The sequence below is a fragment of the Solea senegalensis genome, linkage group LG4 (genome assembly GCF_019176455.1).
Source record: "Solea senegalensis isolate Sse05_10M linkage group LG4, IFAPA_SoseM_1, whole genome shotgun sequence".
Classification (NCBI taxonomy): domain Eukaryota; kingdom Metazoa; phylum Chordata; class Actinopteri; order Pleuronectiformes; family Soleidae; genus Solea; species Solea senegalensis.
In genome coordinates, this window is record NC_058024.1 from 13,930,621 (window position 1) to 13,948,642 (window position 18,022).

At 39.7% G+C, this 18,022-nt stretch overlaps 1 protein-coding gene and 1 long non-coding RNA gene across 4 annotated transcripts; both read right to left on the reverse strand.

Moving 5' to 3' along the window:
- Positions 1-82: 82 nt before the first annotated feature.
- Positions 83-3,403, reverse strand: LOC122767804. The gene is made up of 2 exons (XR_006360246.1): positions 3,084-3,403; positions 83-636 (listed from the first exon to the last, which is right to left on the reverse strand). It is a non-coding gene; the product is annotated as an uncharacterized LOC122767804 (long non-coding RNA).
- A 1,511-nt stretch (positions 3,404-4,914) lies between these two features.
- ptpdc1a (protein tyrosine phosphatase domain containing 1a) lies at positions 4,915-17,495 on the reverse strand. 3 transcript variants are annotated; one of them, XM_044024582.1, is made up of 10 exons: positions 17,298-17,495; positions 14,598-14,689; positions 11,323-11,494; positions 10,921-11,001; positions 10,597-10,715; positions 9,257-9,394; positions 7,832-8,931; positions 7,295-7,480; positions 6,814-6,924; positions 4,915-6,640 (listed from the first exon to the last, which is right to left on the reverse strand). In XM_044024582.1, the coding sequence occupies exons 2-10, from the start codon at positions 14,677-14,679 to the stop codon at positions 6,518-6,520; spliced, it is 2,112 nt and encodes a 703-aa protein (XP_043880517.1). In that variant the 5' UTR covers positions 14,680-14,689; positions 17,298-17,495; the 3' UTR covers positions 4,915-6,517. The 3 variants fall into 3 exon arrangements, with proteins under 3 accessions (XP_043880517.1, XP_043880516.1, XP_043880515.1); XM_044024581.1 differs by lacking the exon at positions 17,298-17,495 and having other exon boundaries at positions 14,598-14,834; XM_044024580.1 differs by lacking the exons at positions 14,598-14,689; positions 17,298-17,495 and adding an exon at positions 11,590-12,126.
- Between the last annotated feature and the right edge of the window lie 527 nt (positions 17,496-18,022).

The window sequence follows — 18,022 nt, forward strand, 5'->3', positions numbered from 1 at the left end:
AAGTATTCTAGTGCTGAATGTGTCAATACCTCATACAACCACACTTAATAAAATAGTAAATTACACAATCAAACACAAAGAATATATTTGAATAATAAATTAATTTATTATTTAATTTATGGTAAGGGACATAGAGTACAAGCTAAGACACTAACTTTTCCCAGAAACAATGCTCTGAGGGAGACATCATACGATAACCAAGTAACAGCTGTGATTAGTGAAGAAAACATTTTTTTAAAAATTATTTCATAAGAGTAGAGATGCCACTCCATAGGGAAGGCAATAGATTGTATAGTTATCTCCAAACAGGGCAAAATCACTACCCTAAAACTATACAATCTACTACCTCACACCGTGCGAGCAGCTGGGAGAAACGTGCTCATCAGACACGACAGCACAGCTCTCAGAAAACTGACCATCATAATCCGTACAGCGGCGACTGAGGGGCAAGTTTGGCACTTTGAGAAAGACAGTAGGTTGAATAGTTATCTCCCAGTGCGGGTGTGACCCTAAAACTATACAACCTACTACCTCAACCCACAGTGTAAACAGAGGTGTACGCTGCAGTCAAAGTGAAGACGAGGAGCAGTGACATGATGAATCCAGACGTCCTGATGCAGGTCAACGGCTAAAACCCTGATCAATAGACAGAGACATACAGAGGGGAAGTGGTTAACTTCTACATCAATAATATTCAACTGGAGGCTGTACAAACAAAACAGAGTACTAATTACATTAATTACAACATTTCTTTGTCTCATTAGTCTGCATATTGTTTTCACTGTCAGGGCTCCAGACCAACTTTTTGCATTCAACCAGCACAACATTTAGGTGCGTTCATATTTTTCAAGATGCTGCATTCAGTGCCACAATTTTGAGGATTACCTTTTTGACATTTTCCATATAGGTTCATACTTTTGTAAATGTTTCTAAACAACAATAAGGTGACATGTTTGTATATGCAAACACACACACATTAAATTGTTTCGCTGGTTAGATCAGCAGGAAAAATCCTGACTGTTTTGTAGTGGTTATATGGTGAATATAGAGCGGAAAACAAACACTAAACAATATTAATGGCAAGGCAGACTTTCCTTAGTTATTCCCAACTCAAAGTATGAAACAACTATAGTATATAATGAATACTACTATACTGTGGTGAGTATGTTGTCAGTCGCCACGGTGTGCATTTTTTGAGTTTACATACAACTGGAAAATAGACAGGGAGGGAGGTAATGTTGATACTGTGTTGTGTCTGGGTTTATTAATAGAGAGGGGTGCAAACGGAGTTGATTCTGTGGCCACACACTGATCAATGTATGGGAAACTGCACCGGTGTGAACAAAGAACATTTTTAAGTCACGCTCAAAACATTTTTGGTCGCATGTGACTAAATTTGTTGCACTCTACAGTCATGATGGTGGAGAACAATCTGATAAATAGTGCCGCCATTGATAGTTCAGTACCATGGACAGCAGCTGGCAAAGTAGTGCTCGGGCCCTTGACCTCAGCTTTTTGCACTGGTTGTGACAAATTAAAAATATGCAGGTTAACCCCTAAGACAAAGATGGACTCTGTTAACTTCAGAATGAGGGTCTAAGCGTTTATCAAAGATCAGAAAGACCTTTTCAGTCATTGTGAAGGCCACATAAGTTATGAGTTATCTGTAAAGAAATTCTCAGCAATGTTTATTCAAGCCAAGTTACAGGACATTGATACAGCTCTTCTCAAATATGAGTGGGAAGCTGTACTGCTTACACTATTACTATACTATACTGTACTATAACAAGACGATAAATGACAGACTGATTACAATGCCATAAAACAAAAAACAGACTGTTTCAATTATATGAACAGGTTTTCAATGGTTAATTATCCTCCTGTTTTACTACTACTGCAGTCAATTCAATTTTATTTCAACATTATCTCAAGGCACTGTACATAGTAAGGCAGAATATTATAGAGAGAAGAGAAACCCAACAGTTGAGAAATCCCACACAATGACCAAGCACTAGGCATCAGTGGAGAGAAAAAAAAACTCCCTTTTAACAGGAAGAAATCTCTGACAGTACTCAAGGATATGCAGCCATCTGCCTCGACTGGTTGGGGTAAAAGGAGAAATGGGGGACAGAAAGGGAAAGAGGGAAGTGACTTATAGAGACAGAAGAGAGAGACCAGGAGCCGATATGTAACAGATGTTAGACAGGACCATTGTGAATTGGTTATGACATGTTTATAGCACTACAATGGCGTTTACTGTTACAATCTCGACTGTACATTGAATATTGATCAAAACAACGACACAATCACAACCTCTGAAAGCAAAGGTGGTATCGAGGATTTAAGGAGGATTAATCGAGAATTGTGACACCCCTAATGACAAATATGAGGTCACCTTACCCACAGTATATAGTCAAATAATTTACAGTAATGTCCAATAAGGAGGAGCACTTCATCGTTGTATTACAGAGCCTCACACTGTTGGTTTAGTAAAAAAAAGAGGTAACTAACAACTGTCTGACCACGACAGAACTAATTGTTTTAGAAGGAAGCAATTCCTTCAGAAAAAACTGCATTATGTGAGACTTGTTATTTTATATAGTTTGTGTAAAATAAAGTGACTCCTGACATTAAACAGAAACCCAGACCGTTAAACTGTCATAACGACTGGAGAAGCGAGGAAGCTAGCTAGTTCCAATAATTGGCCAACGTGACTGGGCATTTGAGACGTGCAACATCTTACGTGCACAGTTTCGCTGTCGGCGCAGTCGTTTTCCTTCCACATAGAGCAAGTCCACACATGACTTCAGCGTCAAAGACGCAGCAGCTCTCTTTCTATGTCTCAGTTCACCGCTCGTTAGCGTTAGTTAGCAACAACTTGCTAGCTAACGCTAACGAGGTGGCAGCTAGCTAGCAGCACGTTCCAGCATGGTGGAGCAGAAAAGCAAAGCTCGGTTAAAAGTAGAGCTGACTAGCTCTTCCGTTATTAAATAGTAACCTACTCTATTACAACATTTTTAAAAACATACCCAAGCATCAACGTACAGTGATTAAAAAATAAGATTTAATAAAAATCAACGGACCTCTCTGCCATGTCAGAAAGCCTCTCCCTCTGGCTGCTTCTTCTTCTAGCGTCAATGGCGCAGCTTCGGTACTTAGAGCCCCCTTCTGTTTGGGAGTGTGGACTACACCGATGCCTCTAATCATGTCAGCGATTAAGGGGTGATTAGGGCTTCAACAAACGATTATTTTCATAAACGAATAATCAATAGATAGATCTGTTATTTGATTCAGAAAACGTTGATTGGTGTTTCTCAAACCTGGAAAGTACAAATACTTTGTTCAAAATGCCGGTATCTGTACTTTATTTATAGCAACTTTAACTCCACTACAATTCCCCTAACTATCTTTGTTACTCGTTACAACCAAATAAAATCAGAAGAGGAAGAGTTGGAAATGGTCTGTATTTATATAGAGCTTTTCTAGTCTCAACGGGTCAGGCCGGCCTGATAAACCCGAACGGACCCATAAGTTCAGGCCGGGTTCAGGCCGAAAAAATGTGCTAACGGGCTTAATGGGCTGATAAAACACATTTCTTGCAGGTTGCAAATTATATGTTGTTTGTTGTGGTCATGTCGGGCTCTGGTCAGGTTGTAATTTTCTGGCCCGTTGAGAACTCTATACTGAGCTACCATTGTTCAATCCTAACTCCTTACTTTTTAATACCTTTACTTATAAAACTTAATTAAACAATTTTAATCAGAACATTACTTTTGATAAGTACAGTAAATGTCAGATACTTTAAGACTTTTTCTTAAGAAATCTTATAAAAAGTGACTTCAGGTATCCTTTTAGGTACTTTATACAAGACTGGAAATGGTAATGTTCTCAAATTTCTAACCCAAAATTAATCAGTTTTAATGATTTCTTATGTTATACAAAGCAAAGAAACCAGAAAATATTCACATTTAAGAAGCTGAAAAATCCCAAAGCTTGATTGAATTATCTACAATTAATTTAGGAAATAATTGTTGCAGTGCTAATGGTAATTTCTTTTTTCCATAATCTCACTTTAATTTGCTTGTATCTTTTATCAACCAGTTAAAAGTGAGTTATCTGAGATTATAATCTGACAGACATCTATGCAAAGGTTATACAGCAGGGGTCTCCTACGAGTAACTCTCGTCTATTTCCCAGTAGCTTGCCTTCAGTAGTGAAACACACCCCGCTTAAATTTTTATCCAAATTCAGAGGTGTCCCACCCTTTAAAACTAAATGATTATTTGCCAATTTGTTGTCAAACAGTTGTGCTGCGGTCATCTTGGTGTCTGTGTGTGTGTGTGTGTCATTATCAAAGTTCAGACTGTCAGATGGACATTTAAATGACACTTCAATGGATCCACTCCAGCATACACCTGTCTTGTTGACCCCATGCAGTGTCAGCCATCTCACTAAATGAAAGTGACATGTGGGGTGGAGTGGCGCAGTGGTTAAGACCGGTAGCCTATGTGCGAAAAACATCGTGGTCGCAATGGTCGCAACCGGTAGCCGGTTAAGACCGGTACCCTATGTGCGAAAAACATCGTGGTCGCAATGGTCGCAAGTTCGATTCCACCCCTCACTGACTGTACTCAATTCCATTGTAAGTCGCTTTGGATAAAAGCGTCTGCTAAATGACATGTAATGTAATGTGGGTAGATAATATCAAAATGAAACGTGAATAAGACAAAAATGTTGGTGTATTTGTGAATGCATTGTTCTGTTTTGACAGCATCAATATTTTAATTTGATGGCGTGTATACTAGAAAAAAATGCATACAAAAATACAAAATGTACATGGAGGTAAATTAGATACTATTTTTGTTATGTTTATTGAGTTGTGGACATCGGTATTTTGTAAATGTTCAGGCAAAACAAGCTTATTCAGTTTATTTGGTTTGAAATAGGCCATGATTTTTGTAGAAGTAGCTCTCAGAAGAAACAAGGATGGAGAACCCTGTTATACAGTATATGTGCCCATATAAAACAAATGAGATTGGTTTTAACTTGTTTTTTTTTTAATTATGAAGGTGTACTAGTGCAGTTCTTGAAAAGTGTTCAAAGGTCTGTATGGAGCATTGTGTTTGTGTTTTGAGTAGCAAAGAGACTCACACACAATGATTTGCAACAATATAATAATTCTTGCAAGTATAGAAAGTGTTTTTCCTTCACGTTTTGATTCCCCAACAGCTTTAGTTAACTTGCTTATACCACCAGGGAGCGCCTGATTCACACATATTCACAATGCAGCAGCTTATGCTAAGAGGGCGGGTGAGTTAAAGTAATTATTAAATGGAGGATAACACCTGTTTCTCTCACTGAACGTTCTTCTTTCCAAGATGAACTATTGATAAATTTAGTTCACACAGACTCACGTAGCTTGCAGTCAGTTGTGTTTAATTGTGTAAGTAGGCCACTGCAATTGTGAAAAAATGGTGCTTGTTGAAAATTCTGCAGAGTAACTTCACACCCTTCATGTTATTATTATCATTACTGTTCCATATTCAGTGTGTCAGCAGATATGAAGTTACATTAGTGTCATGAATGAGATGTGAGATGAGAGGCAGCCCTCAAAACACACACACAGCATTCTGAGGACACTCACTAATAGATGTAATACCTTTGCAAGCCCTTTACCTTAAACATAACCATCACAACTAAATGACTCACCATTAACTGAAACCTAATTGTAACCCTAAAACCAAAAAAGCCCCTTTAAGGTGTGACAGAACATGAGGACGAGGAAACTATCCTTACTTTCACTACATGTCCTCACTTCCTGTGGTTTATAACTTTTTTTTGGTCCTTACAAAGATATATGTACAAGTAAGACACACACACACAGAGCAGCAGCAGAATCCAGGCATAGATCAGTTTAGCTGAGGCAGACATTTTGCTAACATGTACCAGTGGAGGCAGCTTGATGTTTGACATATGCCTGTACAACAGAAGACTTCAGTGAAAGTTTTTTCCCCGGTGCACAGTATTAAGGACATAATTGATTGGGAGAGAAAATGCAGAGTGGCCAGTTGTGTTTGCAGTGCTATAACAATAACCACAGCTTACAGCTTAGAACATTCTACAAGAACAAAGCAATCTCACAGCCTGTCGTCAAAGCCGGTTGAACTTGCTCAGAAGCTAGTTAAACCTACCTGAGTAACAAGCCGGGTGACATTTTTAAATAACATGGACATCATTGGAATATTCCTCAGTCATTTTCTACACACTAACACATACTGTACACAAATATTACAGTAGGACACATGACAAACTGAGCACAGTGGCACATTAACACAGATTGGCAGTGCTTGACTCTGTTAAGTGCTTCAAACAACAACACAATCCTAAACCTACTACACATTTTCAATCCTGAATGACAAAAGATTGGCAGACCTCTGCAGACTCTGATGCAAAGATTGGATATAAAAAAACACAATAATGCCCGAAAAATCAGTCATTCATTCTCTAGTTAGACTAATTAAGGCTTGATCATGTCTTCATTCAGTTCCACAGCTTTGTCATGCAGCTCGTGAAGAATGGGAGTCAGGATTGCTTTCAGTGTTGTGTATAAACACTCATTCTTCTCTGAAGCAGGGTCAAGCTGGTGATCAAATTTAAGAGATCTGATTAATACAAAACAATTGCAAATGTTAAAGCTCTTGCTTAAAACTTATGCAAGAGCTTTATTTATTTATTTTGGTACTATTCCTAATGTAAACGCAAAAAAGCACCGCACCATTAACTGAAGGCTCAGCATCTCATGTTAATCCTCACCTTAGTAAATACTGTTATTGTACGGTTGAGAAAACAAGTTTCCACATCTTCAGGCATTGGCAGGAGATGAGCAGCACAATCAAGAATACACAGCAGAGTGAGTCGGTGACCCTGGCAACAGGAAGGAGAGGGACATATGATAATATCAGATCACATGACAACAATTTCAGCTTTATGTTTACATTTTCAGTCCTTCAAAAAATCTTATTTTAAAGTACAGATTTTTATTTCTTATTTTAATATGTTAGCCAGGAGAGAACATTTGTTGTGTTTTGGATTATGGTGCTGTTTGTTGTGATGTATGTGTATATCATACATCACAACAGGACATGATGATGATATTTGTTTTCTGAAACAGACCTTGTATCAGATACATGCACTGTATACAGTAATTTTGTACACAGTGATTGTATACAATTAGTCAAGCTTTACCACACTGATTTGTACAGCTGTAAATGTTATAAGTGACAGGAATCTGTACCTTCTCCAGTGAATCTAGGGCATTCTGTGGGTTTACATCCTTCACACTCAGAGATTTTATATCCTCACTGCTTATGACTGGATCCCTGAGCTGCTCCAGCCACGACCACATCAGACTGGAGAGGACCAGAGGGTCTCTCTCCATGCACAACCTCTCCCATGCTCCCTCTCTGGAGTTCAGCTCCATCTATCACAGCAAAAAGCAAAAACACTGTTTCAAATATGTCTGTAGATAAAAAAATAAATGAAATAAAAATCAGGGCTTATCAGATGCTTTTTGTCATTTTGTCAATCCTGAGTGCCAAGCACCCAGTGTTTGTTAAATGTGGATGTGCCTGCTTTTGCACATTTTCTGTATCACATTTTATAACCATGCAACAATAAGTAGAAATTATATGGGCTAGTTTATTTTAAGCTGTGTGATGCATCTTATTGCTTTTCAATACTCTCTACTTACACTGTACATTAGTGGTTTATTGCTCTTAATACTACATGTTACTGCCTGGTATACTTGCTGACATGTTATGGAGGAACCTACCTGCCACTGTAACACCTTAGAGGTCAGATCTTTGTCTGTCACATCTGTCGCCAGAACTTTGGCCACCAGCATGCGTCTGCTCTCTGGAGGGAGCTCAACCTGGGGGGTGATGAAAGGACCTGTGACATCCCCTCTCTCTGATCCATCCACTGTCACAACCACGTCTGGCTGCTCATCACTGGTTGCACGTCTGCTGTTGGTTAAGGCTGGTAGTGCGGCATCATAGTGGGATTTTTTCCCTTGCTCTGACAGATCTAAAGACAAACTCTGAATCATTTTATGTGGCTGTTTTTTTAACAAGGGAGACCAAGTGTCTTGCTGTGCTTCTATATTTGGGTCCTGGAGAGATCCAAGAGAAAGGTCACACAGTCTGTTGGGTTTCGAGGCTGCAAGGCTGGTGTGAGACAAGGACTGTTTCATCAGGTAATTAAATGGACTGATGTTCCCCAGATTTCCTGAATTGTGCTGCTGTGGTGTATGTTTATGAAGGACAGGGTCACTGTAGCTGAGCCTACTACTGTTGAAGAGACATTTCTGAGGGCTTTTTATGTTCTGCTTCCTCCACAGAGGGTCCAGGTCATTATCACTGGTCACAGGCTGATCATGAGAGGTTGTGGTTTGCAGAGCTGCGGAGATTAGTGGGTTAGATAAACAAGGAGGAACAGGAATCCCCTTCCCTCGCATCTCCTTCCCTAGTTGCTGAAGGGCCTGTTGGGACACCGTCTTCTCCACCTCTGCTGTGAGGTCGGGCATCTCTGGCCATTCCTGCTCAATCACCACTTGTCTGTTGGCTGCAATGTCAAGGAGGAGCCTGCACACCACCTGTACAATTTTTGGGACATTCTTCATCTGCCGAGCCTCATAGCCATGCAGCAGGTGGCGCTGTCGAGCAAGGTACTGGGACAGGGTGACCGCATTCGCTCTAGGCTCCGCACAGGAGAAGACACTTCGAAGAGGAGTAAGGAATTGGGCAAACTCCCTGACACAGAGCAGCTGGCCTCTGGTCTGGATGGAGTTGGGTCTCTTGGCTCGTATAAAAAGGATTGCCTGGTCAGCACTCATCCTGGATGTGAAGACCAAGTAACAGGCCAACAACACGCCTACAGAAAGACAAATAACACAGTTATAGAAGCATTGGTCGATCTCCAGAGCTCTATTGTCAATACATCTCAGAAAGCAACTTTCCAGTATCCTAAAACATTTATCCAATCATCTAATCAGAAGCCAAACCTCTTCCTCTCAGAAGTGGTCCTCAGCATGTGAGGTCAACTGTTTGCCCTCCTCACTCGGTATGTTTATGCTTCAACCGCAGCAACAGACAGAAAATTGAAGCTGACAGCAGCTTTGACCTTTGACCGCCCATCACCAAATTATGATTTCATGTTAACATTTGTCCCAAATTTGAATTTGGCTGATGATACAGACCTGTTCTTCCAAGACCTGCATGGCAGTGGACGGCCATTTTTCCTTCTTGGACCGCAAATGACATGACTTTCACCATGTCAAGGATTGTAGTCAGAGATGCCACACCATAGTCCTTCCAGCCAAAATTGTAGTAATAGACTGAAATAAACAATATCAGTCATTAGACAATTATTTTTTAGAGCTGTTCAATATCTTCCTGATAATATTTCAGGCAAAGAACACAAAGCATTGCTAGCTTCACCCATCTATCAAATTCAAGTCTTAAGTCATTTATGAGTACTCAACTTAATATTGCACTCCTTTAATGGTGTCACATTCATGATGAATTAAAATAGATACACCAGAAACAGAGATAGTATTTTTGTTACAGAGATATCAATATTTTTTCTTCCTTGTCAAGAGGCAGAGGCATTAGCTAACCCTCCCACTGTTTACCCTAGTAAAATAATCACATTTGAACCTCGCCAGAGCAGGTGGTAAAAAAGCATGAGGTACTTTCCCAAAAAAAGAAAAACAATGTTGAGCCGAGCCAAGTCGTGGCAGAACTAGAATGGTGTAGTGGAAAAAACTGACATTGTAACTTTGACAAAAATGTGGAGAAATAATTCAGACCAATGTGTTACATTTCTATCACATTGACATAAAGAGCAGCTGTAAAGGTAATAAAGGTAACAAGGCAATGTTCCTTCTCTTCTTGTAGTGTCCAAATGAAGACAACACTATTCAAGATGCATGGGATGTTTTGTTAAGCTGACTAAAAAACCTCAAGAGAGCTTGTTAAGAAGAGAAATCAAGAGTGCAGCCTTCTGCATGCATCACATGTTTGAAATCCCATAGTAATTACATGGCCACAACAAGGGACAACATTATGTTCCAGGTGTAAGCAAAACACAATATTGATGGTAAAGAGAAAAATGTGACCTCCACCCTAGTTTCTACAGCAACTAGACAGCCCTGTCTTTTATTCAAATAAACACTTGTGTCATTGTTTGCAAGACCAAAATGATGTTTTTAATGAGTCTGCATCAGCTGCCCAGAAGAGGTCAGAGGTCATCCAAGCAAAGCTAAATGAAGCATCCTCTGAAACGCACTTTAGCAAGGGCAAAGTGCAGCTACCACCATGATGCTACTGCTTGAGGGACCGGCGTAAAAAGCTTCCGTGTAAGGGTAAGTACATGTTAGACATTTTGTTCGGCATTTATTAGGTGTAAAGCTGAATCTCTTTCAATTATTGTAATTTCTCTGATGACATCAATGCTGGGTCACATGGATGTGTGTTGCATATACATGTGTTTTTGTATCCTGTTTGTGACAGTCCACAGTCTGCTAGTGACACTCACTGCCTGCCTCCATGAAGGTTTCTGGTCGATAGGTGAAGCCGCTCTCCTGCTCAAGTGGGTTACCACAGCTGGCGTGTTCTCCAGGCCGCTGCAGGTTAATAACCGTCTTCAAACCACACCTGAGCAAAGCAACCAGTATGAACACTCAACAAACCACCACTGGTCAACACATTCATAGCAATATTTCTATCCCTCAATACTGCATCTACAAAACAAACATTCTACATTTCATTGGTAATCTTCAGCAAAGCATAAACAAGAAAACAAACAAACTAAACTTTTCAATTCTAACATTGTTTGAAAGACGAATTGAAGTGACTGTACCTTTGAAACTGTTCAATTATATTATATTTCTCTACGATTTCAGTAGAAGGCCTTGCCATAGCTAGCAAGTTGTCGGTTATCCTGTACAAAGAATATAACGAGTTAGTGGATCTGAGGAATAAACAACAAATATCAATACTGTGACTTCATTGCAAAACAACTGGAAAGAAATAATCAGATGGCTGATTAATTATTTTTATTCCAACACACTTGGAATCATTTTGAAATTACTTAAATATGTGATGTGTTTGGTTACTCCAGATTGACAAAATCACACTACAAAGCCAAACCAGGACAAATGAATTAACGTTTTATGTACCTATCGATGTTGACCCATACTAACCCTATGTAAAAGTAACATGATCCCTGTGTAAAAGGCAGTGTTGAGACTGGCCAACGTACCAGGATGAGTAGAGTCCTTTGATTGCTTGCTCCTCGTTACTCCATCGAGAGGGATTTTCATATTTGCAGGCCTTCCCTCCACAGGCCATGGAGCACTGCATGTGACCAGGGATGACATGCCTGAGGGTCTCCCCCATCTTGGTGTATTTTGCCGTGGGGACCCTTGCATTGGCTGAAAGAAAAATTAAAAGAAAGGTAAGTATCATTATTAATTTGAGCTATCCTCGCCGTTTTATGCATTACTTAAGGAATCTTTATTGTGTTTACATCTCCTGGTTTTGCATTCAGTAGTAGGCTGAAACTGGTTCATGCTGACAGCCACCATGACTCTGTGGGAAGAGGAGGAGAGGATCTCTAAGGCTGAACTGCGTCTGAGATGCAAGACCTTCATCAAAACATCTGAGGCAGAGTGCCTGCAGTCATGGTTCCATATGCACACCATCAACTCCCCAGCTAAAGAGTGCCGTCCTCTGTGCTGCTGCATCTCACAGTGTCTTCTGTGCTGTAACCAGCAATGGGAGCAGCTATGGACTAACAAAGGCTCATGACTCAACCCAGCAGCGCTGTGCTTGTGGTGAATCACTGCACAATAATCACCCAATGGCAATGAAAGGCAAATACAACAATTTGGTTCATCAGCAGCATCTGATGGGTGTCTATGACAACCATCTCCAAAGTCTATAATAATGGGAGATGTGTATTTGGAGGGGATGAGACATAACATTCACACAGATATAAGGCCGACGGCTTGTAACTTAAATGGGAAAATAACACATTTGCTTTAAGGCTGGTCAACTGCACAGCAGTCAGACATAACACCAACAGCTGTTGACAAGCACACAAACATGAGTGTTTACATAAAACGTATGTTGGACTGTCTTTTGTGGTTAGCTGTAGGTGACTGGACTTGCTTGAGTTAGCGTTTCAAATCTCATTCGAGAGGCTCTTGATTTCTGACTAACTGGTGGAAAAACCAGGTATCCCATATCCTATAGCCCCAGAGGCTAAATACAGAGGTATTTAACTGGCGTATTAAGCCTCTGAGGCTGAAACCTGTCTAGAGGGTTGTGAAGCTGAACCATGCAAATTTTTTACCCCTCTCATCCAGTTTCAACCAGTTAGTCAGAACTCTTGGTTGTCCAGTCGACAACAACAAAAGATGACTATGACCTGGATCACTGAGAATCTTCACAGACTGAATGTAATTATTATTGTCTGATGAGGTTTAGTTGAAGTGATAGCAGACCCATTTTAGTGTCTGTATCATTTGACGTTTCCTCACTTTTCCTCACACGCTCTGTAGCGGCAGTACCAATGTGTGCTATGAGGGGGGCAACATAAAATAGCACATTAAACAATTATCATATACTGTAACTATATAAATAACTAATACTATAACGACTTTAAATTGTAGCATTTTGCAATACAGGCAAAACAAGACATACATATTTCCTCTTAGGTATGAATTATGGAGAGTGCCCATTAACACCTGTTGCATTGTCAGCTCAATCCATGGCTTGCATCCCATACATGCTGTTAGTCAACCTTTTGAACACTTGGTGATTGACTGACTGACCACCCAAATCCAAGTCTGAAAATGTGTAACTTTTCACAGCAATGTGTCATACTACCAGGTATCCAGCTGTGTATCACTCGTCGGATGTAACTACAAAGTCCATTTTGAAAGCTTAAACCAAGTTTATCTCAATTTTTGGCATTCCAAAGGTTGTTCAAATTGATCAGGACAAAAATTCCAATGCAGGGATGGCCAACCACAAGAGAGTATGTGTTCTGGGGGTGTAGTTTAGCTCCGAAGACCACTCGGCAGACAGAGACAGGAGTAGTAGACTGGCTCATTCTGCAGAAACCAAGAGGTTTTCATTAAGGCCCTATATCAAACTGTGACACTGTGCTCAAGGGTCCACTCAATACTTCAGTAGCCAGTCCAACTGAAGCCCCCCAAACATCAATGTTAAATGTTACTGCTGGTTCACTGAGCCACTCAGTGTGGGAGAGCAGCAGGCACATACAGACAGCAAGGATGCATGAGGGCTGCAACCTCAGAGATCATTACAGGCTGCACATGTAATAAAATAAAACCACCTCTTGTGCTAAGAGTCTTTAATGCAGTATATGGAACAATGTCAAACAAAAGAAGAATCAAATTACAAACATATCACTTGACAACAGATTTGTTGTGTGAGGTTCACACCAAAGCAACTGAATTTATATCAAATATATAACATTTATATCATTGGACACTTTTACCCCAGACACTACATATTAAACCATTCTTCTTATGTAATAGAAACAATGACACTTTCTTTGGGTATATAACCAGTATACTACCTACTGAAAAAGAAAGTGAGTGTAGTGGCAATCCATCAAAAAAATATAGCCTGTAAGGAAAATCTGAAAGCCTATCCAATGCATGCAGGTGCAAAAAAGAGGAGATAAGCTATTGAGTATTGTGCACTGAAATTTATTATTATTACATTGATTGAAAGGCAATTCAAAATCCACCAGCACAAATCAATGACATAACAAAACTGCATCCCCAAATGCACACACATAAGGTTGAAAAACAGTGTGCTTTCTCTTTCCTGTTTACAGTTCCTAAATACCTGTGACACCTACAGTACATATACCCTATCCTCCTCTAATTAACCACCTGTGCCCTGTGGTGCACAAAGACATATGCAGTGCACACACACACAGACGCACAAAACAGTCCACACCAGTGTTTTTTTCTTTTTTACGTAATCGATTTTGTTTTTGTTTTTTTCCTTTTTTAAATATGTATAAATAAGTTCTGTGAATTCAGCTTCATAAACGAGAACATGTTCTGGGTTTTTACACCAAATATCTTTGATTTGTGGACAAAATGAGACATTTACATCATAGTCACTTTTACATTTGGGAAACTGACTTTTTTCACAATTTCCTGAATTTGTATGGACCAAACAACTAGTCATTTTAACTGATCTAATATCTAGTTGCGTTCTAGTTAATTATTCTAACAGGAATTCAAATTGCAATTTGATTCCCAATTACAGAAGGAAAGGTCATTTTCATTTACTTATTGGAGCACTGGTGTTGTCTCCTTACTAAAACCTGGCCAGCAACGTTTCCGCACATAGTAAAAATACATGTGGTCTGTCTTCATCATTAGAAATGTTTATCAATTAAAATGCCAATTTAGAAGCAAAGCATTTTAAGTTTACAGTCACCAGCATAACCATCACATTTTTGTTTGTGTGTTGTAGCTCTCCTACCCGTCTCCATATCTGTGTTGATCTCTCCACCTCGGACTCCAGTCATGGGTAGGTCACTCAGGACGCTGACTCCAACTGCCATGGCAGGTGGGCTGAAAGGAGTAAATAAACATTGTGTCAGAGGCAAAAGAAAAGGTGAAAAAAAACCCAGCTCATGTACAAGCTTGGCTGTGCTGATGATGCAAACAGTCAAGAGATGTACACAAATGAGATACGAGGAGCATGAGATGTGTTGCCTGGCAGGATCACCCAAGGGGAGAGAGAGGGAAATGTGCAAACCGAGCCAATCAGCAACTCATGTATTAGTCTGACCACTGCACCTCTGGGAGCAGGTGGGTGTGCTCTGGAGACCACAGTGGGAGCTGGGAGCACTTGAGATCATAGGTGCTGTGTTACAAACCAGAGAGATGAGCACACACCAAACAACCTCATCACACTCTGAGTTACAACCAGCAAATATCTAAGTATATTTAACACTGCATTAGAGATCAGGCAAATTCCTCCTGTTTCACAAAGCTGAAGTCACTGATCAATTATTCAAACCCACACATCCACCTATAATTTTGTGGTGTCAGAGCCATACATCTACAGTGCATGGGATTTCTGTAGCCTGATCTCACCCTTGTGCCACACAGTGTGTCAGTTTAACTCCAAAGACCAAAGGTTTCTCAAGTTACATTCAGAACTACAATGGCCCACACCACTTGTGCTAACTGAAGTTGCAAGAGTGAAACAGTGCACCTCACTGCTCTCTTTGCCTTACTGTGGTCCATTAACAATTGAGCAGGGTTGGTGCAGTTCACCTGATAACTTTTTGATGGGAAACAGCTCCATGATCTTTGCTTTTTTTCTTCCTATTTGATCAAGTCAGTCAGAATTTCAATCAAAGTAAGACATCTATATAAGACTAATTCTTTACTGTGGACCTGCTTTTTAAACTGAAAGCATTAAAAAGGATGCATTTTAGATAATGAATAAATGTCCTGTCTTTGCAAAATGATCAGAAAAACTGAAATTTCATGATAAATTCCATGTTTAGTAGATTTTATTGCCCACATTTTGCGATTCCCTACGAATTTTCCGCATCATGGAAATTATAGGGCCCTGTATAATTGCTGTAAAACAAGTTTCTTATATGAAGAAATAATCAAGCCTATTGTGTATCAAATTAGTTGGGGATTGAGTTAGTATTTGATTACTAGTCAATTTACTTTTTACTTCAGCATTCCACTGTTAAAACAGTTTTTGTCATTTTCTGCCCATACAAAAAAGAGAACCATTGCAAAGTGTGACTCACCATTGTGATTCCAAAAACCAAGGGTCTAACCTGAAGTCCCCTCACTCACCACAAATCTTGCATTATAACACACGCCCTGTAGTCTGAATAATTGATGGTGTAAAGTTAAAACCCGTCTTTTTCCATCCACTCAACTGTTTTTTTTACAGTTTTTTTATGGCACCACAATCTAATGTGTCCAGAAATCAACTGAGCAGTCTTTGTAGGAGCTCCTGATTACAAACTGGTGAATGACGAGGAAAGCCAGTGGACAGAAGCTGTTGGTGGACATGCGAGAAATTGTGTGAAAGCTGAGAGATGGTTTCAGTGACGCTGCTAATGAGTGTGGGATGTGAGAACATTTTACACTGAGTGTGCCAATAAAGCAATATGGCAGACAAGATGGTACGATTTCTCACCTTATATTTCAGCTCTTTATCAAGTACTAAAGTGGTGGGGGTATGATGCTACTTATGTTTACAGTGTTCACAAGGAGAACACATATTTGAGGTTGGAATATGGAATTTTCAGTCACCATGATGGTGGTGGTGCATCCATCCATTTTCTGCCCCTTTATCCTCAACAGGAGGGTTGTTAGTTTCCAATCTCATCTGACATAGGGCGATAGGCAGGGTACACCCTGGACAGTTCACCAGTCCATCAAACATTCACATTCACAGCTACGGTCAATTTAGCCTAATCCCCATTATTGCATGTTTATGGACTGTGGGAGGACCCACACACACACAGGGTGAACATGCAAACTCCATAAAGGCCCTTATTCCAACTGGGAACCCAAGTCTTCTTACTGCAAAGGGCCTCAAACCAGTTAATAATTATCTTTATTTGTATTATTTGGGGAAAAAATCCAGGATCTTCAGTGTTCTAAATGTGAACACATGTGAATGTGTACTGATCACAAAATAAAATGACACTGTACCGACCACAGGAGCTGAATGAGTGTTATAGAAACTAACCAACAGATTAGTCGATTATGAAAATAAGTTAGTTGCAGTCCCACAACAACAGCTTTACTCATTATGGGTCACAACATTACATGAATATCCCTGTTTTCAGACACAATTTCCACTTGAAAACAGCTTCAGGTATCTCTGTCAGGTGTAATACAGTATCATCTCTGACTGATAATGTGTGCCAGTGGAGGAGAAATCAAAGTTAAGCCAACCAGCAGCGTAATGACAGTACCATAACTGCAGATACTTGATGCTGATACGTGTTCACCTCATGTCGTTAACTGCTGTCTTACCCTGCCACTATAAAGGCTTCTTCTGACAAACATCATAACCTCTGTGTGACGCTAAGTGTTCGAGATGCTGCTGTTGCAAGCTAATGATTAGCCCAACGCCGGATGTTGTACTGCATTAGCTGAAGCTAGCACTGAAGCAACGGAAACCCCAACTTACCGTTTCCTGTCGTCGGTCTCCGGGTATGCATTAAGTATTTATAACATCGTTGATTAATCTAGCTAAAGCCACAGTCGTTTTGTCGCTGGCATACACCAAACCGGGATTTTCTACTTGCCACATCATTTGGTTAGCTAAGGGAAGCTAGCTTGCTAGCCGAGCAACCTGACATGTTGTTTCTTTTTTTTTTTTTCATATACGAAAACTTTATTAGAACAAGTATACAATACAGTGCATACAATTGACAATACGAACAGAGCCAGGGGCTAAGACAAATCGTAACGAAAAAATATATAATAGAAATACTTTGTAAAGCTTACATAGGGTAAATGTCTTCATTGTTTGTTTTATTGTGACACTCAGAAATTGTTGAAATATATTGTTTGATAAAACCTGAAAGGCCAGAAAAATTTGATTTGTGAATATAGAATTTAGATTAAAGGCAGGTTAATTAAATTTAATTCACTAGTAACGTTAATAACATGATCAGTAAAACCAAACAATATATTTACCCAATGTAGAGTGAAATTCTGGTGGATATGTTCAGAAATGTATTGCGTTAATTCACTCCATAATTGTATGATGTGAGGACGGGACCAAAATAAATGAACTAGGTGCAGCTAACATTAGTATCCTTTTTTTATTCTTCCTATGTGTAAGAAGTTGTTGGATAGAACGAACCTGTGAAGAAACCTCTCTAACTTTGTTAGTGACAACGTATGTGG

What these genes read in the sequence shown, in the direction of transcription:
- ptpdc1a (XM_044024580.1), bottom strand. Translation starts at nt 12,046, where the DNA reads ATGTTATGTCTCATCCCCTCCAAATACACATCTCCCATTATTATAGAC. An exon ending in CTAAGGTGTTACAGTGGCAG is followed by an intron (nt 7,481 to 7,831) that starts GTAGGTTCCTCC and finishes TTGCTGTGATAG; the next exon opens with ATGGAGCTGAACTCCAGAGA. An exon ending in CAATAACAGTATTTACTAAG is followed by an intron (nt 6,641 to 6,813) that starts GTGAGGATTAAC and finishes TTTGATCACCAG; the next exon opens with CTTGACCCTGCTTCAGAGAA.